A 24,759-nucleotide genomic window follows, 5' to 3' on the forward strand; every position below is an offset into this window, starting at 1 on the left:
TCTTAAGATGGGGGCTGAACAGTGCTAAATGCGAGCAGTGCAAGGTTAATCTATTTTTCACGTATCCCAATAATTTCTAAAAGTTATTTAAAAATTAATTTATTGCATAACAGGCTAGCCTCTCCCTTCTCGCCACCTCAAATCTTTCAAAGCCTATTCTTGGATATTATTATACTCTAAGTATATATATTTTTTTGTGTCCTGTGAGATTTACTTTTTCCTGCATTATTACTTTTTATCATCATTCTCGGCTTAACTGAATATTAAAAAAAAAAACATATTGACTTTGTCTTAACAACCCCTTATGATAAATTAACATGTAAATATTTTACGCAATTATTTATAATGAGTTGCGCTTGATAAATAAGGTTTTAAAAACAATTTCCTATAATAAAAGCGGCTTTCCAGAATCAAATGTTAGGAAACTTGCTCTTGTATTTTCAGTCGAAACTTAAATTAAATATGTACAAGTGAAATATGCATCGGGATAAAATAATCAAGCAAAACATGAGAATTAAATGGAAACACAACAAACAAAAAGAAGGAATGAGTAATTTTTAATATCGCAAGAAAAGAAACAACGAAGTTATACAAAAATATTTGATTCGCAATTTTATCATCTTCTTCCCAAATTGATTCACAAAAATGTCATTTTGATTCGCAAATTGCTAATTTAAACCCTGTATAAACTCAAATTACTCTGTCCTTATTACCTTTCGTACAATGTTATTTGTTTTATTATAATTTAGAATGTTAAAAAGTATACACAAATGGCAATATGACTGACACAAACTCTTTGTCCAATCAAGGTTATTTAATATTATTTTTGCTTTATGTTTTGGGTTGTCAACCAATTATATGTACAGTCAATTTTCTGTTTTGGTATAGCAGACAAACTGAAGTTGTTATTACAAAAAGATGATGAACGGTGCAGAAGACAGGCAATTATTGATATCAGTGATGTAAGTGGTCTTCAGCATGATATACCAATATAAAATGCATAAAGTATCCAAAGCATATATCACACATTTCTTCACATATGTTCAACATCATATAAACTTGTTTTAGAAATCAAAAATATCGTCATAAAAACATGCCATGTTCATATTTTATAGAGAAACAAATATTCTGGTGTTCACATTCCAAATGCAACTGACATTGCCCCATTAGTTGACAACCAAGCTTCAGTTGAGCAGCAGTTGCAAGAGCAAGTCAACTTTTACCAGGTTGATATAAAATGTGTATCTAACACTATATATGTATATATTATATATTATACCCTGTATACCCATATGTTTATACCCTACATACAAATATGATTGGGTTAAAACATACTTTCAGCCTCATAAGGATTTTTTATAATGAAATGATGGTGATATATAGACTTCTGTTTTGATCTTTCTACGTGCATAACAAAAGAATTTAGAAATTGTTAGTTTTATAGTTTTATATTCACAGATTACTTTAATATTTAATATTTAATTTGAATCCTGTAGGGTTACAGAATTTTCAGATAATGTTATTCTTCAGATTTCCCAATGGAAGTTGAGATGCCTTCAAATTTGCTATCACTGTGGGGGAGAGGTCCTACCTGCCAGTTGTTCAGCATACAAAGCTTTATTCTGTATTAAATTTGTTGTAGCATTGAAACTCTTCTAAACTTATTTATCTATTAATAAAAAGGATTGGATTTTAATGGAAATTTGCACGAAAGTTTATTAGGTATGCAAAGCAGAAAATATTTTATTAAAATCGCAAATTCTTGCATTAACATTCGGTATGTGATGGATACTTGATGGCAACTTAGTAAGCACGATATTGACTAGGACTCTTTTACATTGAGTTAACATTAGAAGAACTGGGTATCTGAGACAATAGATCTTTGACATTTTCTCTCTGAATGCCACCATTGAAGCTTAATTTTTTCCTTCCACCTTTCTTTGCTTCTTTAAATGTTACTTGTTATTAAAAAACATATCAACTTAATATTACATGCTGAAGGAAAGTTACTAGCTAACAAAACAAGAATACCTTTGTTGGAACACATCGTCACCATGCCTATCAATAAAAAAAGCACCCATGCAATAAATTGCTATGCCCAAATTTCGATAATTTTGTTGGCATGAGTGACCCCCCCCAAAAAAAAAAATAAATAAATAAATTCAACAACAAGCTCAGTACAAGTTTCAGCACAGATACCAAAAAGCTATAAGTCATTAATTAAACTTTGTGACTACTTGTGAAACAAACAATATTTATTTCTCTTTAAAACACGACCATATTAGCGACCTAAATACCATTTTCAAACCTGATCATTGTGACATCGTTGCTTTTAAAAATTACTTTTTTATGAAACGTTATTATCACGCACCCCTGGAATAATAATCTTTGTTCTAATTGTGAGAAAATCAACTAACAATTAAAGCCAACCTGTACATCCTAGCTAATACAACAACTCCTGACCCAGATAAAGAATTTAGTAGACTAGATATCAGCAACACTGCCACTTAGTAGATGGTAACTGCGGATTACAGTTGATACATCACCATGCGATCCTTTATCAGTGCAGGTGTAAACGCTGATGAGACACGGATGAAACAAGTCTGCATAATTGCACGTACAAGCAGAACAGGCAATGTATCGTGGCATTATTCTATTTAAATCATTTTTTAATTTCTAAACTACAATATGTTTTATGTTAATCTAAATGAAAAAACAGAGTATATACCAAGTATATACCAAGTTCGGAAATTAAAATTGCTCAGCTAGCCAAACTTTTAAGGAGAGTAGTTAATGGTTCAGCTATTATTTCATTTCTAAGAATTAGGCGATTTCCGATTAGAGGAAAACATAAAATAGTACTAGAGACGAAACCACCACAAGTGTTGAGGAAATATCGAAGTGAGAATTGACTAGCAACCTGCTAATTGACTAGCTATCCTTTTCTAAATTAACTTTTTGTATGTAAATTATTAGATTAAAAAATAATAAATGCAAGGTATAAGAGAAATTATGTTATATATTTTTACCATTTTGCGTGTGTGTGGGCACGCAAATACGCCTCTCATTGCATGGCCTGCTTGTAATGATGAAAATTATATTCCCTGCTAGTTTGAAATTGTTACGGTAACTAAACGATGGTTACCATTAATTTTGAGGCCTAAGTTCTCTTTTCTTTATAAGTATTTTTTTATTTAAAGGATGCACTTTTAAAGTTAAAAGAACGATCAGATGAAATAACCAATGAAAATGCAAGATTATATCAAAGAATGCGTGACAGTGTTGTTCTGGATAGTAATGTAGCAAATTTGGATGATGACGGTGTTGTTTCAACTGATGATGAAAACACCAGTGTTGATGACAAGGAGACCAAAGACAATGATCTTAAAAGAACCTTTCCAGCAAAAACAAAGGAGAGACTTCTAAGAACGAAAAATGAATGTAGAGCTAATGTAAGCATTGTCACAATATTTTTGATGTTATTTGTTTGCAATATTCAGGGCTTGAAATCCGACCCTAGTTCAGGCGAGTCTTAATAGACTCGCGGCAATTACGCTGCGCAAGTCCGCCGAGTCTAAAAAGACTCCCCTAAAAATAATTTACGAGAGTCTAATTTTAAAAATGCTATTTTTGATATCCTTTTTTTTGAAGTTGTTGCTTGCTCCATTTTCGATTATAAGATAAAGAATTTTTCGGCCGTGCAAACTGATGTTCCATTTTCATATTCGATTATTGTTATTGTTTCAAAAGATGTTATTTTTAGCCACCATTGATAAAAGATTTTTAACACCAACGGCAACGTGCTCAGCTGTTAACATGCAGGTGACGAATGAAAAACAAGGAGAAAAACCGTTTTTTTAATATATACTTTTTTTTTTTAAACACAAAAACATGATATATATATATTTTTTCTACATTTAAAATTTGTTACATAGTATTGGTTCTTGGTCATTTTGTAAAATTCTAAACCTCGCGTCTCTGACAAAAGCTGCATCCAGGAATTCTACAAAAATAAATCAGGTTATCAATTACACAAGTATTTGGCATTCAGAATGTTCTTATAAGAAAGATGGATTGTACCAACCTCGTACCCAGGGCTCTGTTACGCTTATGATATTCTGACGGAACGGAAGAGATTGCAAAATATCTTTCTCCCAACCTTTTTTTGTGAACAAAATATAATTAAATCTGCCATATGATCAGTGCTTTTTTTAATTGTTGCTCTAAAATAAAAGTAAATTATGTCAGCGTTCAAAAGATAAAATAATTGTCTAATATAACATAACATGCAGCTGTACAAGAAACATAATTCTACTTTCGAAAGTGTTAAACTCACAATATGTGTATGACTGTAGGTTATCTTCACAGTTCTCCTAATAACGCAACACCAAATAAACCCAATTGATTTACACACAACACAATATATACCACTATTAAAAAAACAATGATTTCACCAGCAAGATTGGTTCAACACAAGTAAACCCCACTACCAATTGATTCTTGTTAGTAATCGCCTAGAATGGAAGATTAACAATCTCCCTCTATTTTCTTTTCTGCACGTTGTTCAGTTTATGCTGCTATGGGAGGAATTTATAGCGACTCCTACTCGCTTAGTATAGTGGTCCTGGGGAGAAATTGGCTTTTCACCAATGCCCTCTACTATACAAGTCTTGATCAAACAGTTACCGAAGACTATTCTTCCTTGGGTCCTTAGTTGTGTGATGCCAAGTGCTAAGTGGTGTTTCAGCAATGAATTCTGAAAAATAAAACTCAAAAAAAACTTTATAATAAAACATTTTGAAAACACAACATTTGATTGGTCACTAATACTCATCATGACCATTTTGTAGCACATTCAGTAGAAGTGTGCTATTTGCTCCTTGCTTTGTTAACACATCTGCTAACTGATGTTTGGTGGGAATCTACTTCAATATAACTTCCTTTTGATTGATGCTCTGTCTGAGAGAAGCCATGTCAACTCTTAATCGCTTATCTTCTAAAGCTTTTGTTGAATATGCAGCTTCATGCAAAGATTTGTTATCTGTGTAGCACAGGATACCTTCTAGATCTGTCTTCACAATTTCCATTATTACATTTTTCACCCAGATACATGCATCAATACCATTAACAAGTGCTAAGGTTTCTGCTGCAAGTGTGCTACGCACAACTCTCTTAATCTTTTTTGACTGCCATGTGATAGGTGTCATGGTGTTCTCAACACCTTTAAGAAAAACAATAATTCCACTTTGAGAGCTTCCGTCATGTAGATTTCCAAATGAGGCGTCAGCGTACAAGATTAATTGTAATGGAGGTTTCAACTTCCAAAATTTTAGGCAAATATCAGGATCCAATTTCAACTTCTTTACCAACTTATTAGCTCTCATAACATCACCAACATTTGCACGGTTTAACTTTGTGCTTAACTGACAAACATCAAAAGAAATATCTGGCCTTGATTGAGAAGATACCCAATTTAATTGACCACAAATACATCGAAACTTAGATTGCTCTTCATGTGAGAGAGTTCTTGATGTTTGTTTTTGGTGCTTTGAATCTCAACCTGTTCCATGCTTGCCACATATTTGCTTTGGTCATACTCAATAGAACTATTGAATTGTTGTATGTTGACTCCAACATATTTAAAATTACTGCAATTCTCTGTCCCAACCCGAAATATTTTTCTAATGGATGCAATGACTTTTACTTAAAAATGTTCTGAGCCTCCCCAAAGAAAATCATCAACATGTATTACGATCAATCCTTGACAACAGTCATCTTAAACCCAATGAAATAAAGCCTCATCAAATAAAGACAATTTCATTCCCATACCAATTAACCGTTCCTTTACTTGTAAATACCAAGCTCTTGAAGCATCAGCAAGGGCATATACTACTTTTTTCAATTTCCAAAGAACCCCTATTACGTTTGCTTCCTTTGGGGGCTTTATAATTACTTCTCTGTCAATCGGGTTACCTTGAAGAAATGCTGTTTTGACATCTAAGGTGTCGCATTCTCATTCGTTTGTTGCTAACATTGTGATTACAATTCACAGACTTTCTTTTGAAAACATTGGTACCATGTCAGTACCATGTTAGTAATCAATTAAAATGGAAAATTAACAGAAAGTACGTTAGGTTTTTCCCCTGAAAGTTAAACATTTTTCACACAACCCCGGGGTAATACGCCGATTTTATTGCAGGATTTAACTTGGTAAGTCTGACCGTCGTAGGGCAGCAAAACATAGCGATGTTGGCATATTGTGAAAAATGGTGGATGGGACATTACTTACTATGCTTGGTTATTAAGTTTAAATAAAAGCTCTTTACTATCGCTTTATTGGTTATAATATACAACGAAACTAACTAAAAAGTAACTAAAAATAATGCACAATAAAATATGCTTGAACAAATCTAAATAGCTAAACTTCATTTTCTAAACTTTTAGCGCGAGTCCAAGTGGACTTGCGTCAACATGACTTACGTGAGTCTCAGCGCGAGTCGGACTCGTGGACTCGTGTCGGATTTCAAGCCCTTTAGCATTTTTTTGTATTATGTTATTTTTATTGTGCTCGGTTGTTTAATTAAAACAAATAATAGACCAGTTTTGACAGAATAAATAAATTATTCCTCAACAGATAAGGAATAATTTAGTAAATAACTCATAATATTATATTTGAACGTAAATTAAATTAATACAATATTTTTTGTTATTATATTTAGTAACTTTACGTGAAATAATTTACCGTCTAAAAGGGCCTTTATACTTAAAATTTTAAATAACAAGCTGATCTAAACAAACAAAAGGAACAACCTGGTAATTATTTTAAACATCTGTTTGTGCTTTATTATCTTTTGTGAGATCTTCCCTAAAGATAGCAATAGTTTATTGAAAATTTGAGAAACACATTTCAAAGTTTAGGAATGTTTAATGCAGTTCTGGAAAGTGCAAAAATTTGACTAAGTAAGCAGAGTGGCCACATCTAAAATCTCCTAAATAACCCTCATACCCAAAATATTGATGTCTCCTAAATCTCCTAAAATTGTTTATGGTGACATCCATTTTTTTCCAGTAGTAACTTTTTATTACGTTTTATGTGGCAAAAAAAGAGCTTATGTATTATGTATCATGACACAGGTCTGATAAATTATATTTACATTGTACATCAATTCTAAATGAATAGCCACCATGACATTCAAAAAAGGAAAGGCTTTATTATTACTAACTCCTAATTTCCTTCTACCATTCTGGGAAAATCTCTTAAAAAAGGGTGCTTTCCTAAAACTTCAACATGTGGCCACCCTGGTAAAATAGACCTCAACCTGGTGAAATACACCTTGATAATATTGACAATCATATTTTACTCAAAATTAAAACCATTTAGATTTATTGAAGTTGCCATTAAATACATTTTAGTTGTAGACATTGCGAACATTTTTTAATAATTTTTTTGTATTTGTTTTGATAAAGTGATTTTTTTTTAGAAAAACGTGTCAAAAGATGAGGACCATGTAGATGATGGTGTTGTTTATAGTATTCCAACTGAATTTTCTGGTCATGATATGCTGTGTGAAGAGATAGTAAGCATATCATCATACCCTTAGAATATCTAATGCTACAATTACCCAGCGTGTTTGCTAGAACTCGCAATTAGATCATGCAACCTTCCATATTTGTTATTCTCCAGAAAAAAACTTAAAATATGAGTTTGTCAAGGACATTTTTGTCTAGTTGTCTTATAGTAACTTGTTGTAATTACATTCTTTTGCATACTTTCCTTCTAAGTTTCAGCTATTTTGGGTCTTTTTACATTAGCCTTGTCAGTGAGCTTATGTGACTTAAATTATAGCAAAAGACCGTAAGAACAATCAAAACACTGAAAACATTTAGAACAATTTTTAAAATAACAGCTCCCATTTACTTTATTTTAAATAAGTATTTTATATCTTCTAGACAAAAATGCAGTATGTATACGAAACAAAAACGAAACACTTATCAAACTTGCTGAAAGATACTCGTAGACAAGCAGAGGAGTACAAAGAAGAAATATGGAAACTTAAATCTGATGCAAAGTATAGAAAATATTTTTAATTCCCTTAAATAAATCAAACTTGTACTCAATTCATTGGTCCACAGTTTTTGTATAATCTTTTTAACACCCTACACCCTATAGCTTTAAATAAAATTAATTTAATTAAAGTTTCTTAACTTATTACCTTGCCTCGTAATGTTGCAGTAAAAACTGGATAAATGCTAACATGCTGCCCTAATGGCCACTTCCAGAAGGTATCTATGATCTACAAACTATGAAGAACATCTTATACAAGTAGCAAAAACATTTGTACAATTTATACTCTACTTGACAATTATAGCATCTTCCAACATTTGTGTCTAGGTTGCCCTACTGTAGGGTTGTCTGTCATCGCCACAATGAATTTAGGCCTAGGCAAATCAGAAATATTAAAATATTTTTATGACTGTTATAAGAAACATAAAATTTGTCACCAAAATGTTTAAAATGTTTTTATTATTGACAATGTTCGTTTTCTAATTGTGAATAAAGTCTTTTTGATATAAAATCTTTCTATCTTATTTAGCAAACAGGAAAGGATAACAGATATGTTTATTGTAAATTGATTCCCAACCTGATGCAATAACATCTTTTTGAAACACCCAGATGCAATGCTTTCTATAATATATAAAAATATATTTTTTACTTTTCGTTTCAGGAATGTAAAAACATTTAGTAGAGAGGTAAGTCTCCCAACGTGAATTTGTTTAAGTACTTAACATTAAAAAATTAAAATAATTTTTGCATCTCAAATGTCTGGTTTTAAATGCAAAGGAAATAATTTCATTTGCTAAAAGATAATAGATAAAAGTGACTTATGTTTTAACAGGGTGGCGTTGAGTTGTACTGCAGTCGTTGTGCAGTTGCTGAAACTAATTTGCAACCTGCTGCAGTTACGTTAGAAAAAAAAATGATTGATCGATTGACAAGGTATGTGGTTTGTTGTTTTTAATAATTTGTTTTTTAGTCTAGTGTTAAGAAACATCGTTTAAAACTAGTAATTGGTTTATATTTAAATTTTTTTTACAGTTTTGCTCTATGTGAATGTCAAAAACTAAATTGTACGCAGACAAAAATAAAGATAAAAGGCATATGAGAAATATCCCATTACAACATTCTATGAACATTTGCTGCCCAAGTGTGACATGTTTAAATTGTATATAACATTTCTTGTAATGTTAACAGAGAGAGAAATGAATTGGTTGAAAGTATTAAAAAGCAAAAAGACGTCATAACTGCCGGAAACCGTCGTGAAATGGAAGCTTATCATCAAGTGAAAAAAAGTTGTGAGCTTGTCCAGCAGGCCCAAATCGAAAAGCAGGAAGTAACGATAATTATTTTCTAATACTCTTCACTTGTCTTTGACTGTTTTACAATCCATTTAGTGTATTAGTATAGGTTTTTAAATAACCTTAGATACATTATATTTTTTAATTATTGGATATAAAGTACACATGTGCAGTATATAGAAAGGAAACAGTTAGATTCAACTCATCTTTTATGGTTGTTAAAAAAAAATGCAATAAATCCTGTTCTAGGCCCTTGTTCAATCAAAACAACTGCAGAGAACTTTAGATGAATATATAGCAAGATGTCAAAAGCTACAAAAGAATGTTGAAGGGAATCAAGTGGAGAGGAAAAGCAAGGAAGACATGGAGGAAGTGATTATAAATTTAAATAAAAAGGTTAGTTTGATGATAACTAGCTATTTGGTGCTGTCTTTAGAGACTTTTTGTGAATGTAGACCTGACAACTACCGACACTTTCCTATTGCAAACAGCAGAGAGACAATTTGCATTGCTAGTCAGGATCTTGGTATCAATCCTATCTGTAAAAACATTTTATAATGTAAATGCTAATAAATTAATCAATGTTATTAATCTTTGAGATATTCAGGGGAATTTAAATTTTTGGAATTGTGAATTAGTGTTTTTTAATAGAAGCTGGGCGTTTATTGGAGCATTTACTGTATATTAATACCATGGTTACTAAAAATACACCCTTTTTTGCCCTTGTGATACAAGCCTTATCTTATTGGTGGAAAATAATAATGCTATTGGGATGTCTAAAGGTTGCAAGAATAAAACGTGTCAACTAAGATTAGATAATTGCTTATTAAGATGAATAATTGAATTTGTTAAAGCAACGTTTTTCAGAGGTTTTCACTTAAATGAAATTAATGGATTCGTGCAACGTTGTTCGATGTAAAAGATTGCTTTCTACTTTTTGTTGATTGACGTCCAATGATTTGACCATTTTTGTTGTGAATTGTGTTCTGTCTGAATAATTACAAAAGTTTAAAGGGAAACTAAGGTCAAAAAAAAATGTTGTTAAAAAAAAATTAAGAACGTTGTATAACATCTAAATAAACTATTGAAAAAAAATTAACTCTTAATTTTCATTATTTAGGCTGTTTTAGCCCATTAAAGTTCTAAGGTTTTCTGAAATTAACCGTGTACTCCATTCACGGTTCCTCGTGAACCATACAGAATTATGACGTATGAGCCGCGAGACTCAAAATCACTTAGTCATGGATAGCAGCGAAGAAAGTAGTTGTGCTAGTGAACATAGCGAAGTATATAGTTCTGAAACAGATGAAAGTATTTGCAAAGGGTGTTATGATAACGAACCTGAATATACTGAAAGTCAGTTGAAAAACATTTGTTCATCAAAAACTGCGAATGATATTTCAGACGACGACGAAGATGAGGATTTAGACTCAAGCAGGTTAGAAAACTTACATTGGTGTAAGTGTAAAAAATGTGATATACACGAGTTAATGACTGTTGAAGAATGCAAGTGTTGTTTGGAGTTTACAACTTTACTGGGAGAAAAGCTGGAAGAGAATACATGTATTACCTTGCATAAAGATTTTAATATTCTTTGTTTAAATCGCACCGTATTAGAGACAGCAAGCATTAGACATCGCAGATATCAAAATAATTTCAAGGATATAAAATCTTTTCAAAACAAGTAAGGTTATTATTCTACCTTTCAAAACAAATATAAAATATATATTACTTCATATGCGAAAAAAAAATGCGTTCTTTATCTACATAAAAGTTCGTTTACTGAATGTGAGTCAAAGAATATTTAAAAATATATATACAACATTTTGTAAGGCCTAGGTTCCACAACAACAAAACATATTATATTCTTTTTAGACAACTACGCTTTTCAGCATACAGACAATATACGGCCTGGGTGCATTACTATGAAACACTGGGAAAAGGATGTAGAGTTGTTATACCAGCATGCGTTGTGAAAAAAATTCGTGAAAGTTTCCCAGAAAAAGATGGAAAATATACAGGATTCAAAGCTTTTGTAGATTTGTAAAATCTGTAATTTCAGTTTACGATCCACTTTTTTTTATAAGAACAATGAGGCTGAACGAGTGAAAAAAATAGGAACACTTCAGGCTGAAGCCAAATTTCCTTGTTCTTATAAAAAAACTGAATAACAAACAAATCAAATCTACTTAGAAAATCGTTTTACTTTTTTATTTTTTTCAAGTATACTCAATTTTTCTGGATGATCTGTATACGCAATATTCCTTGGAGTGTCAAATCTGCCTTCTATATTTTCTACTTTCTTGTATAAGTTTTGGCCATCTAGTTTTCGTTGCACTACCTCCATAAGCAACTTTTCAATAAAATCATGAGATTTTGCATCCATGACTGGCTTCGCAATCCACTCCTTTGAAAGTTTACTTGATAAATATCGCCATCCATACATCAAATCAGGCGAACCTTATAGTATGGTTTCACTTACTCACTCGCGGATCATACGTCATTGCTCTCCATCGTAGAGTTTTTTTATGTACTCTAACGGAGATGTAAATAATAACCTTTTTACTCTAAAATCCTCATAAAAATACATTTTTTTTGAAAAAAAATTTAAGGTATCTTTTTTAAATAGTATAATAAACGTTTTTATGAAAAAAAAAATTTGACCTTAGTTTCCCTTTAATATTGAGATTGAGATGTATTGTATTGGAAATTTTAATACTGGTGTTTTTTCTAGGTTGATGAATATACCAACTTGACGAGTGTTCTTCAAGTGCAAACTGAGAAAATGGCAAGAGAGAAGGTTAGTATAAAATATTCAATAATTTTAGGATTTAAGCATATAGCAAAAAATGCCATAAAAATATATTAAAAAGTTATTTCATTTTATTGCTAAAAAATTTTTTTTTACAAAATACTAGTTGGATTCAAAAAACTAAGAATTGTTTTTATTATTTTTCAAGCATTTATTTCATGACAGACTTTTTAAATCTAACCGGGTTTTCAACAGCAAAATTAAAATTTGGAAAATTTTTATTTTTTAGAATTTCTTATTTTTCATTCTGTCAATGTGACATTTTACTTATTCTTCATCCCTTTTTGCTGTTAAGTAATTAACGAAATGCATTGAGGATATAAAAAAAAGTCTATGTTCACTCTTCAAGGATGTGCTGTAAATTACAAACAGTGAAATATCCATTGTAGGTTAAAAAAGTCTTAACAATTACAGGCAGTAAATTGTTTCATGGGAGCAAAAAAAAGCCCTTCCACTTAGCATATGTTCCAGTTATTGGGAGTTTCAATCTTAGAGCGAAATTTAAGGGAATTTTAGTTAAAAAGATTTAGGGATCATCAGAAAAAATTGTTCCACTAAATGAAAGTTCACTTATCTAGTGTTCTACTTATGTGGCAGAAACTGCAAACATTTTAAGACAAGTTTGATGAACTGCACGCCTAATTTGAGCAAAACTCTACAAAAAACCATTTGGATAAAACTAATATTATAGGTAATATTTTTAGGTAAAATAAAATCTTACAAAACCAACCAATTTTTTTAACTGCACAAACATGTAAGAAAACATCGTATAATAAAATCATTCAAAATAGTAAATCAAAATAATAATAATAAAAATGCAGTTTTGTCGAGGATTTTAAATACACTAGTCATTAGCCTTTCATGAAGGGTTGCCTGTTGTTCTTTTGCATGCTTGCCTACCTGTTAGCATGAGGTAATGAAATTTGCTAGGATTGTGGTTATTACTGATTATTATAGGTGTGATTATAATAGCATTTTTGATTGCAAAACCACTGTTTTTAAAATTTGCTCACTGACAGGCAGCAAGTATTATAAGAGTATAATCTCAATAAGTTGTTGTAAAGGAAGTAAATAAAGTAAAGTTTACTTTTAGGTTGACTTAGAAAAGGAGTTGGAGAAAATGAAACTGCATATCATGACTCAAAAGGCTGAAACAGCAGCGGTATGTTATCTTTCAGCTAACTGTTTAAAAAACATTGATACATTTTTCCAATGTTACAAATTGACTAGTCAATAGTTTCCTCAACTCTTATTTCACTTGAGGTTGATGAAGTTTTTTTTATCTTGTATGTTGATGGTTATGTATGCGAATGTAGAATTTTCTTTATGCTTTTCATAATCAACCTTTCTAATTTATGTTGGCACTCTGCAATTGCTGGCGAAAATTCTTGAGTCACTTAGTAATTGTCAATGCTATTTTTCGTTGAATTAGATGTTTTGGGAACTTACAAATATTTTGTTCTCATAATTTAACTGTTGTTCCTGCATGGAAGCATGCAATTGAAAAAATATCTAAATTGGCAACGTGAAACACACGTTTACAAGCGTTGAGCAAGCAAATGAAATGTCATTTTAGCAGTTTTTTTGACGTGACGTGACGTGAATAAAGTGAATTAGGAAGGCTAAATATTGTGTTTTGAAACCATGAGTTATATTGAAAAGTCAGAAGTGTGGTTTTTTGTTATTTTACTTTTTTATATATGTTTTATACTTATTTCACTTTCAATTTCAATTTAATTTTAATTTGTTTTAATTTTAGATTAAACGAAAAGTAAATTGAATGTCTCTATAATAATAGCCGTCGTCTGTCTGTCTCTGCGTGGTTCCCCCGCTGAGTTAGAAAATGATGTTACGAAAACACGAATATCAAATGAGATATATTTTTATCCACTTTGTCGCGACGAGTAAATATAAAGGACGAGCGAACACGTGGATTTTTTTCACTGGCAACGACTAGTCTATAATAAAAGCCATCGTCTGTCTGTCTGTTCTCACAAGAAAGTCTCGTGCAAGGGGCACACAAAATAGCGTTTCATTTAAAGACGGACGACCCCGTGGATTTTTCCACGAATAAGGACTATTTAAAACGAAAAGTATATTGAATTTAAAAAATAAATTTAAAATCTTGCTTAGCCGAGAGCTGCCGTAGTGTACCATATAATGCATTTTTGTTTCTATGTTGTCATAACCCTGTGTAGTGTTAGACATTTTGTTGCTATATTTTTATTAGAGGATGGATAGTTGGTTTCTTTATTGTCATAAGCGTATGTATTGTTAGACACTGACTCAACTATGTACCCAGGCCCTTATACCATAGACGCTATTTCATGAGTGGGGTAGGGTATATTTAAAGGTTTGTATAAATTAGAATCTGGTAAAGTATGAGTTGTGTATTTTAGAAACAATAACATACAATACAAACAATTTTCACCAAACAAGTTTTTATTACATATTTGTAGGTTTCGTCGAACTCTTTTGCTTTTTGTTTGACAAGAGCTTCCAAAAACAAATTTGTGATGCTCTTCTGTATTCAGTGTTTAGAAAATCGTCTTCGATGACATCAGGACCTAATGAAGTCATCACCTTGTCAATTTGAGCAACTGTGAGCTCTTTTCTGAAGTCCTCTTTATTAACGTTCAACATTTTTGTTGTTTTGTTTATCATGATTGTTTAAAAAGAGATATGTTTACAAAAATTTATCGCAGGTATCGCCATAGCCAGTTTTACTTCATAACTAGGCACAAATAGCTACTAAATCATTTCAGTACCATGATCCATCCTTATGTTAGAGACTATTTTCCTTGTCTGGTATAAGTACTGGAGGTACAAGTTTCCAATGATGTGTGGATCACGGACTTTACAGGATGCTTCAAGGCCACAATAGTAAATTTCCAATCAAAAACGAAATTGATTGGAACTTACAATAGTGATTTTTGGAACCTGATTGGTTAATGCCTCCGTCCAGATTGAAACTGAAAGATTTGTCTTGCTTTTGGAGTTACTATTTTGAACTAGCTTTTCTTCACTACAGGGCTTGTTTCATCACCTCTCAAAATGTTTTACTGGCACGCACGTGTTAACGGCGAAATGCATTATAGTATACTATAGCAGTTCTCATCCAAGCTAGATTTTCAATTTAATTTTTTAAATTCAATTTATGTTTTAAATTAAAAAACTTAAAAGTTAAAGTAAAATAATTTTAAATTAAATTTAAAATAAAACAAAAATAAAGCTGAAACTTTTTTAAAAGCAAAATAAATAAAAATACAAAAAGCACATTAAAAGTAAATTAACTTCAGAGTAGAAATAAAGTAAAAGTAAATAGAAAAAAATTGTTAAATGTATAAAAACGCAAATTAGTCAGTTTTTTATGTGCCAGTTCTTGGCCACCATACTGGTGTTTTTAAAAATAGCAAAGCAAGGGGCCATGAATTTCCTGTGTTTGATATTGACACGAAAAAAAATTAGTTATAGTTCTGCTAAAACAGGGTGTCCATTTGCAAAATCCTTTTCTATAATATTATTTTGGAAGTCATCCCCTACATGTCAGCAATATTAAATTGTGCTTTAAAAAAAAATTTATAGTCAATTTATAAATTCAAAATCTAATGGTCGTGATGACAGAGGTTTTTCGAGTACCTCAGTTTGATGAAAACAAAAAGTGAGTAGGAAACAAAATTAAAATTTAGAATAAAAAAAAATTGAAGTGAATGTTACGTTAAAATATTTTGTTGATATTCCGATATAAACAGCCTTGTGTCAAATACATCTGGTTGTTTTACGTGATTATCAACTGTCAGACCTTCTCTTATTTTGTTAATCTGGTTTTGCTGGTAAAAACAGACACTAATCTTTAGTTGGCAATAAATGGTTGTGAAATCTGCTATTCGCTAATTTTACTTGTGACATAAAAAGTGACAGTGATGAAAAACTAAACTGAACAGATGGTTTTAAACTGATCTCATTGACGGTAATATTACTGATAAAAAAAGCTTTTTAATCAACGTTTTAATATGCTTTTTACTAATTTTGATTTTATCTTTTTCTTTTTTTGGTATATAAAGTTTATTAAAATAAAGTTTAGAATTTTGCTTCTGGTTTTTAACTGCTGTAGTTCACACATGAGCATTTTATTTTACTCCATTGTAAAATGAACAAGACATCTTACAATAGTGAAGGGACTGGTAGTATTATGTTGGAAATTGCGGGCATAACTATTTTCATTCTTGGTGTCATTGGAAACATGCTTTTGCTTGTTTGTCTCACCAAGTTGAGATACCTCAAAAATTTATTTGAAAAGCTCCTCTTTAACTTAGCCTGTTGCAATCTCTTGTTGCTTTTACTGTCAATACCAACCAGTCATGTGATTGATCGAAAGAAACCAAACTATCCGTTTGGAGCTGCCGGCTGCAAGTTAATTGATCCTTGCTCAACATATGCTGCGAATGCTACTGCACTCACTTTAGTAGCAATTGCAATCCAAAGGTACAATGTGACAGCTAGAAGAATAATTGATATTCCGACAGCTCGAAAACAATTCATAGCGATATTTAGTATCCACTTTGTGTCATTTTTAAGCATTATCCCGTTTATGATGTCTTTACGCTATTTGTATTTGAGATGCAATGAAAAATGGAGCGTAAGATCTCGCCGGATTTACACCATATTACTGTTCTGTTTCCAGTATGCCATTCCAGTGCCCACAATGGCAGTGTTATACACAAAGTCTTGGCTGGTCATTTATGATTCGCTATCATATGTTGCGTCCATTACAATACGGCACGAGCAAAAGCAGTTCGAGGAAGCAGAAAAGAGTTCAGCTGAAACCAACGACAAAATCCGAGATATTGAAGCAGAAAAGAAATCTATACAGGATGGTGTCGAAAATGCAAGCCCAAGAATCTTCTGCGCCGTTTATTACATCATGCCAAAGAACGTAAAGCGTTGTGAAGAGATTATTGGTTCTAACCACGTCCAAACAAAAGCCTTTCAAATAAGACTACGACAAAGTCGAAATATCTTAAAGATGTTTTCAGCCATTGTTGTTCTTTATGCGATCTTTTTCTTACCGCACCATCTGTTGTGGTTGTACATAGATTTTGCGTCAGTCGAAGAGGACATGTTACAGCCGTGGTTAGTTCAAATAACCTATTTAATGACATACATCAATAGCGTTTTAAACCCTTGGATGCATGGAAAACTAAGGAAAAGATTTAGAGCCAAGATCAGAGAACTCAGAAGCAATATGTTTTGAGAAAGAAAGACTTCATGAGAAAAGCTTACAATTCTTGTGTTTTTCGTGTAGTTTTTTGAAAATCAAACTAAGGTATTCGAAAAACCCCTGTCATCACGACCATTAGATTTTGAATTTATAAATTGACTATTGCACTAAAGGCAATCATGATCAAATTAAACATTTTGATTATAACGATGACATTAAATGTTTAATTTTAACACCCAGTATTGTCTTTATCCACAATTGACTCCATTTTTAATTAAATACGAATGTGTATGTATGGGCACTGGTCAAGGTATGCTGAGTCTAGTAAAGGAACCGACTAATTATATTTACACGCATTACTATCTTTGCTCCGAAAATGGACTAATAAATAGACCTATCGTTGTTTAAGTCTTCTTTAAAAGTTCGAAATCTTTTAGACTGCATGATGTTTAATTCTCTTGTAAATATACTCTATTTTAAGTGTAATTTTAGTTCATTCTTTATCCAGCCCGTTCCAGTTGGCTGAGTAAAAAATAAAAAAACTTAATTTTAAAGTTTGAATATTACCTGACTTAATGACTTAACATCAGCTTCTGATTTATTGCACTGTTTTACTGTAAGTTTGCGTATTCGCTTATTTTGCTAACAAACTGCTGTGTTGCTGCAACTCCAGACAGTAAAAAAGAAGATTGGATTTCAGTCGTAAACACAAGCAATTGATTACGTTATAACGTGCACTTCAAACTTTACAAAGTGCACTTAGAACCTTGGTTATTTGGTTACATCCAAAATCTTAATGGTACTTATTTTTACTGATCACACCTCTATTCTCTATTTTCGAAACCTTTCAGGCCATGGAGCAGATTGTTCATAACACTGACATCGTGAAAAGTGCAGCTGGCACATCTTCGACACTGTGTACTTAGCCTACACCCCTGCCAAACCATTTTTCCGCGCCAAATCTTCGACACTGTGTCCGCGCCAAATCCCAGGCACAAGTTAAATATAACGTCAGTCTTGTGTCGTCATCTTTATCAGTTTGCTCAATTCCCAAATTTTGTCCAATTGAAACACTTCTTATTATGTGCACAGAGGAGCTAAACCTCTAGTAAGCAACAAATTGGGCCTGACGGGTCGAGTTTATAATTCACTTTTTTTTCATCTCTTTTATGAATATAAAAACTGTGTCTGTATAGTTTAAACATCTCCTAAAAACTATGTTCTGTAATTTATAAATCTTTTGTTTACATTTTTTAATTGGCTGGAACAAATCATGTGATAAAATGAATAATTTCATTACTATTGTATTCTAATTTGCCGTGACGAGTTTTAAAACCACAGGGAACGTAATTGTTCTAAATTAATATCACGGGCAAAGTCACGGGCAATTAAACATTGTTATTGTTGTTGTCGATTTCTTTTTAAAACGTTTTATTTTTTGAAATTGACAACCCGTGTTTTGTGATTAACATAATAAATACCGTAACAATAACACCACCAAAACACCATTAAATTTTTACACACCAATTTAATGATGCGGAATCTGATCTTAGTTATTAACTAGTTATTATTATACAATATTTTTAAATTGCATTTCTTTTTTTGTATTACTTTGTTTCAGCTTATTACTCTCATTGAAGCCAAATATGTTTATTATGGTTGCTTGTTTATATTTTACATTTAGTGAGCTGCTTTTTTTGTCTCATGGAATGTTTTTTAAGCACCTTTTTGGACTCCATTTGAAATAAGGCCAATTTATATAAAGAATTGATGAGATACGTAAGCATGTTTTTTATAGATTGTTGAAGATTCGCGTAAGGAAGTGATGAATGCATTTAAAGAGAAGACTTTGATTGAACAAGAATCGCACCAATATCAATTAGATTTGAAGAAGAGAGAAAAACAAAAACAAATGGTGACTACAGATTATATCAGAATAATTTTTTATATCTTCATCAGTCAATGTAGTTTTCATAAATTACTGATCAAGTATTGTATAAAATGAATTTCTTAGGTTATCACCAATGACTGCCCTTTTTTTATCCTTACAAGTGCATCACGAGGCCACAGCTTTTTTAATGATTCGTCGCCAAACTTCTTTCATTCTATTTATGGGTCAGGTCTTTTGCAGAGTTGTAAAAAAAAATTAGCTTTATTTACTATAGTATATACTAATAAAGTTAAGTTGTACTCAGTACTAAGAAGATACAAGAAAAAATGTCTGCTATATTTTGCTCACAACGATTTTCAAAATCGTTACCAAATTTGGTTTTCACGATGTAGGAAGCATTTAATTCAATTAAAGCTGGTTTTGGGTTTTGTAGAGTGCAAGATTTATTATGAGAATACAAAAAATCTATTATATTGGTCTGTAGGTTAAAGTCTTGCTTTTTTTAAACGACCAACTGCAATGAAATATTACAATTAAAACCTAAATTATACTAAAATTACTAATCTGTGGCCACCTTGTATTACCGACACACACACACAGGCCACAGCATTTCTACTGATTCTTCGCAAAACTTCTTTTGTTCTATAGTAAGCCTGCTTTTTTATCAAGTGATATCAGGCAATGTTATGAAAGTACTTAAAAAAATTTCAAAATTGACCTCTCATGCAGGTATTCTTTGCTACTAATTAATTTAAGCTTGTCTGTTCAGCTGCCACTAAATTAATTTTCTAGTTAAATTTTCTTCAACCCATTTGCGAACGTTCTGCGCTGCGTTTAGTACTTCCGGTGGATATTGCATAGTGTCATGACACGTTTTTTTAAAATTACTAGATAAACACTTTTTTGATTTGTCACTATGAAATGTTTAAATTGAGGACGATTTAGGTTGGCGATATTTTTGCTCCAGTGGCCAAAGATGACACTAGTTTACGTATGCTGAGCTTCCTAATTCATCTTGGTCCCCATGTAACCTAAAAAATGTATTACGTTGTATAAACGTATTTAGAATCCTTCAGAGAATTGACGGAAGTTAGGGATTGTAATGTATAGTTGTTTTTTGTTTAGGAAGTCGATCAACTTTCATTGGAACTCCAAGAAACGAAACGACGTCTTCAATTGAACGAACAAACACTTCAGCAACAACAGAACGAAGTTTTTCGTTTAACAAAAACAACAAACTCTTACTCACAACAGGTATGTCTGTAAATAATTACCAACATTAATCAATGTTCTTCGTAAAAATTTTGCTCTTAAAAATTATTGACCATTAATACTTTTTTAATATTGATCTTGTAACGGAGCTTCAAAATGTTATAGTGAAGTCATTTTGTTTCGGATGTCATGTTAGAAATAAAGATTTTTAGGCGTACCAACATTGGTTTAAATATTTTTCAACAGAACTGCAAGATGTTGTAAGATATTTTGAAAAACTCATTTCGAATGTCATTTTAAAAAATAAAAATAAAAATAAAGATGAGTTTTAGATGTGTTTCTGTACCATAAGCAAACCTGTTATAACAGATATTAGAAAGCTGGTGTAGAACGAAAAAAAGTTGAAACTGGATAATGGAAAAACTCGGGAACATTCTATCTCACCGGTCGTAACAAAGTGTAGTGTATCACTTTGTGATCCCGTCGCACTTTGTTATCACATCGCACTTTCTAATCCCAAACCTATCGCAGTTTGAAATCTTTTCATGTCGAACTTGTTAATCTCAAACCTATCGACAGCCGAGGGATTATAAACTGCGAAATGTAAGGATTATAAACTGCGAAATGTAAGGGTTATAAACTGCGATAGGTTTGGGATTAAAAAGTGCAACAAAATGGGTTACAAAGTGCGATAAGATTAAACAGTACGATAGGATTGCAAAGTAATACACTACACAAAGCCGGTGTAAATTTTAGTTGGCCATAATTTTTTATCGGCATTATGTTTTCGTCGGTCTTAAGTTTTTGCCCCCTCCGAATGTGTTATAACCTTAGGATAAGGAATAGTTACCCTTTTTGACGAAATTTTATTATTGGCACGAGTAATTTTTTTTAATTACAAGTTCAATTAAAAATTCGCCAAAGAATTGCTCGGTTTAATTAACTGTTACGACAATTTTTGCACGTTAATATGGCAAAAACAGAACTTTGTCAATTTTTATCCAAATCCATATCATGAATGTTCCATTCTAGATAAAAATGGGTACAAGAAAGTATGCAGAATATGATGGTTACGTTTGGTATTTTTTTATATTTGTCAAAATATTAAAACTGCTCTGTTTTCAACAAAATTGGCACAATAAATAAATTAACTTAACAGCAAAAGTAAAAAATGGTTTGGTTTCGTGGAAATATGTGTAATGGAAATAGGTTTGGCATGAGAATAACATTGTTTTTTATATTTTAACACCTGCTAAAAGGTTCATAATTATAATTGTTTCGATAATGATATTATTTTTGATCAGACGCCGAGTGAAAGCAGTTTTATCGCTGGAAACAGGAAATGCGCGGTTTCATGTAAATCCTCGACCTGGCGTTTATAAACTGCTGAAAATCCTTCACACCTTAATTCTCCCTTTAGTTGCAGAATGAGAAGTATCAGCGGCAGATAGAAAAGCAGGCGTTTGAAGATGAAAAGAAGAAGCTCCAGTATGAACGTAAAGAAAGAGAAGAAGAGATTGCTTTCATGTTGCAAGAAACAGACCAGCGGTACAGTAAGGACGCAATTTTTACTTTTTCCATATTTTAAAAGATGTATCGTATCAAGGTGGTTTTAGCAATGATTTCAGTACTGCCTATGTAAAAACATCTCTTAAAATACATTTAAATTGATCATTACAGACCATGTTTGATTAAGCTAAACTGGAACCACCCTAAAGCGGACACCTATAAGACAAACAAAAAATCTTTCCCTGAACAAATCTTATGGGAAACTCTAATATCAAAATCTACAAATTTTTATTTACAACAAGCAATTCTTTTTGTAAAAAGCAGTCATTTTTCTTTTTATCAGCTCCACGGCATTTTCTTGACCAGAGATATAATATTTAAAAGGTACTTTCCAAGAGAAAGTCGATCTAGTACAAAACAAGCCGTGAGTAAATTTAGGAAGTAAATTTAGTAAATTTTTAGTTGCAACCTCTCCAAAGCGGACAAAAATTTTGGTACCGTAAATGTATGCTTTATGGAGGTTCCACTGTAATTGTCAAATCGTATCTCCTGGTTACAACGATGCAATATATGAAATCATTTTTAAGTATCATGGTCATGAATTTTTTTTGAGTCGTTTTCGTTTGGGTATATCTTAATATGGATGACGTTTTTTAAGTTTTAATAAATTAGCGCTTTTAGGTGTATGTTGTTTTAGGTGTATGTTGTTCTGTAGCAATCATGGTCAGGTTTATTTCAAGCTGTCAATTTTTAAAACAAAAGAACGAGACTAATTGGATTTAGTCAACAGTTGTACAAAGTTTTGCGTCGCTGTTTTAGGAGTCAATATTTTTTCCCATTTTTTCTGCAATATTTTTTGGTGATTTATATTCTATCAGAATTACAATTTGTTTTTGAAGGTGCAGCGAAGCAGGAATTAACAAGTCTTTTGGATTCACAGTCAGACATTGTAACTAAGTATCAGGAAGAATACAAAATACTCCATAACAACATGTTAGCCGAAAGAAGAAAATTTCAGTAAGTTACTATAATCTTTGAAGAATTTTTCCTCCAAGGTGTAGTATATATTTATTGCATTGATGTGTTTATGTATATTTGTTTTTGAGATCTTGTTCCTCCGAGGATCTTTATAGGTGTTTAAACTTTCTTGGTTATTCTCACCCACGGATGATTTTGGCCTAAGACAAAGCATATTTGATAATTCAACAGCTTTTGACAGTGGGTGTAAAATTAGTTTTTAATCGGCATAATTTGGTTTTAACAGATGTTATATTTTAAATATATTCTATTGTTTATTCAGTGATCTAGTATTAATCAAATTCTTCTTAATTAAATCTTTTGTTATTAGCATATCAAGTCTCTAAAACACTTGAAATTTCAATTCTTGCTTTTAAAGGGACAAATTGACCGATTTAGGCGGTCGATGTGAAGAATTGGAGAAACAAATGGCTGAGCATGATACGAACGGTCAGAAGCAAGAAGTTGTTATCCACAACTACCAGCAGCAAATCACACACTATGAAACAGAACTGGATGATTATAAAGAGCAAGTGAGTATGATGTTATCGTCGAACGAAGTTCATGTAGATACAGCCTAAACTATTCTTTTTTGGTACTAATCTCACGTGCTTTTATTTTCCATTTCTTTTATTTATTTATTTATTTATTTATTATGTATTTATGTATTTATGTATTTATTTATTTATTTATTTATTTATTTATTTATTTATTTATTTATTTATTTATTTATTTATTTATTTATTTATTTATTTATTTATTTATTTATTTATTTATTTATTTATTTATTTATTTATTTATTTATTTATTTATTTATTTATTTATTTATTTATTTATTTATTTATTTATTTATTTATTTATTTATTTATTTATTTATTTATTTATTTATTTATTTATTTATTTATTTATTTATTTATTTATTTATTTATTTATTTATTTATTTATTTATTTATTTATTTATTTATTTATTTATTTATTTATTTATTTATTTATTTATTTATTTATGTACTGTACTTTACTACACTAACTTCCAGTTCTTGAAATTTTATCCAGTTTGTATAGGTCTGTGTTAATTTTGGAAATATCAACTGTCTGTAGATAATAGGTCCTTCTTTTTAGATTATTATTTTGATGAACAAACAAAACATGATTTTAAGAGATCGAAATTTATTATCGAAAGAGGTTGAGTTGTTGCGAAATCAACTCAATGGCTTTACTGCCAGATAGGCATGGTATTATTTTGCATACTTTGTATCGCCTTTTGTCGCAAATTGACTTTTTATTGCCCCTTAAAATTTATTATCGAGAATTTTTGTCGTCAGAATCGTCAGAATTTTTTTCTGGTTTGTTTTCAGTGCTAAAACAACCTACATGACTATCACATTTCAAAATAAATATTTTTCTTTTGAATTTTTCTTTTTAGCTTTTCTTGCGTGATGATGGAGTAAGCACTAGTTTTAGCAGTGTAAAAAGTTCCAGCGTTTAATGCTGTATTATGTTGTATTTATTATATTTATATTTTTTTGTTATTGTAATTTTTATATTTTATATAGAATATGCATTGTTATAGAACATTGGAGAAGTTTTTAAATTATTTTCTGTTATTTACTTGCAGTTCTAATCTGTTCAAGAATTATTAAAGCAATAAACTGATCAATGTTGGACCCCAAAAATTATGAAATTCTGGGAAACCCGAGGTTATGTAATTTAAGTTTCCCTGAAATAAAGTTTTGGTGAACA

General features: G+C 31.2%; 3 protein-coding genes across 5 annotated transcripts; all 3 read left to right on the plus strand.

Moving 5' to 3' along the window:
* Positions 1 to 727: 727 nt before the first annotated feature.
* Positions 728 to 24,591, plus strand: LOC130657686 (serologically defined colon cancer antigen 8 homolog). 3 transcript variants are annotated; one of them, XM_057460694.1, is made up of 19 exons: positions 728 to 809; positions 889 to 962; positions 1,116 to 1,226; positions 3,201 to 3,452; positions 7,482 to 7,577; positions 7,951 to 8,069; positions 8,727 to 8,751; positions 8,898 to 8,998; positions 9,254 to 9,392; positions 9,607 to 9,753; positions 12,092 to 12,157; positions 13,263 to 13,331; positions 19,189 to 19,305; positions 20,407 to 20,535; positions 21,914 to 22,046; positions 22,902 to 23,019; positions 23,399 to 23,552; positions 24,139 to 24,251; positions 24,443 to 24,591. In XM_057460694.1, the coding sequence occupies exons 1-18, from the start codon at positions 779 to 781 to the stop codon at positions 24,244 to 24,246; spliced, it is 1,989 nt and encodes a 662-aa protein (XP_057316677.1). In that variant the 5' UTR covers positions 728 to 778; the 3' UTR covers positions 24,247 to 24,251; positions 24,443 to 24,591. The 3 variants fall into 3 exon arrangements, with proteins under 3 accessions (XP_057316677.1, XP_057316678.1, XP_057316679.1); XM_057460695.1 differs by having other exon boundaries at positions 24,139 to 24,246; XM_057460696.1 differs by having other exon boundaries at positions 736 to 809; positions 892 to 962.
* LOC130657690 (P2X purinoceptor 7-like) lies at positions 10,387 to 11,419 on the plus strand. The gene is made up of 2 exons (XM_057460699.1): positions 10,387 to 11,041; positions 11,233 to 11,419. The coding sequence occupies exons 1-2, from the start codon at positions 10,569 to 10,571 to the stop codon at positions 11,402 to 11,404; spliced, it is 645 nt and encodes a 214-aa protein (XP_057316682.1). The 5' UTR covers positions 10,387 to 10,568; the 3' UTR covers positions 11,405 to 11,419.
* LOC130657689 (gastrin/cholecystokinin type B receptor-like) lies at positions 14,479 to 18,347 on the plus strand. Its single transcript, XM_057460698.1, has one exon. It carries the CDS (start codon positions 16,320 to 16,322, stop codon positions 17,421 to 17,423), a length of 1,104 nt encoding a protein of 367 aa, XP_057316681.1. The 5' UTR covers positions 14,479 to 16,319; the 3' UTR covers positions 17,424 to 18,347.
* Positions 24,592 to 24,759: the final 168 nt, after the last annotated feature.

Source organism: Hydractinia symbiolongicarpus, chromosome 9, assembly GCF_029227915.1.
Source record: "Hydractinia symbiolongicarpus strain clone_291-10 chromosome 9, HSymV2.1, whole genome shotgun sequence".
Taxonomy (NCBI): Eukaryota; Metazoa; Cnidaria; class Hydrozoa; order Anthoathecata; family Hydractiniidae; genus Hydractinia; species Hydractinia symbiolongicarpus.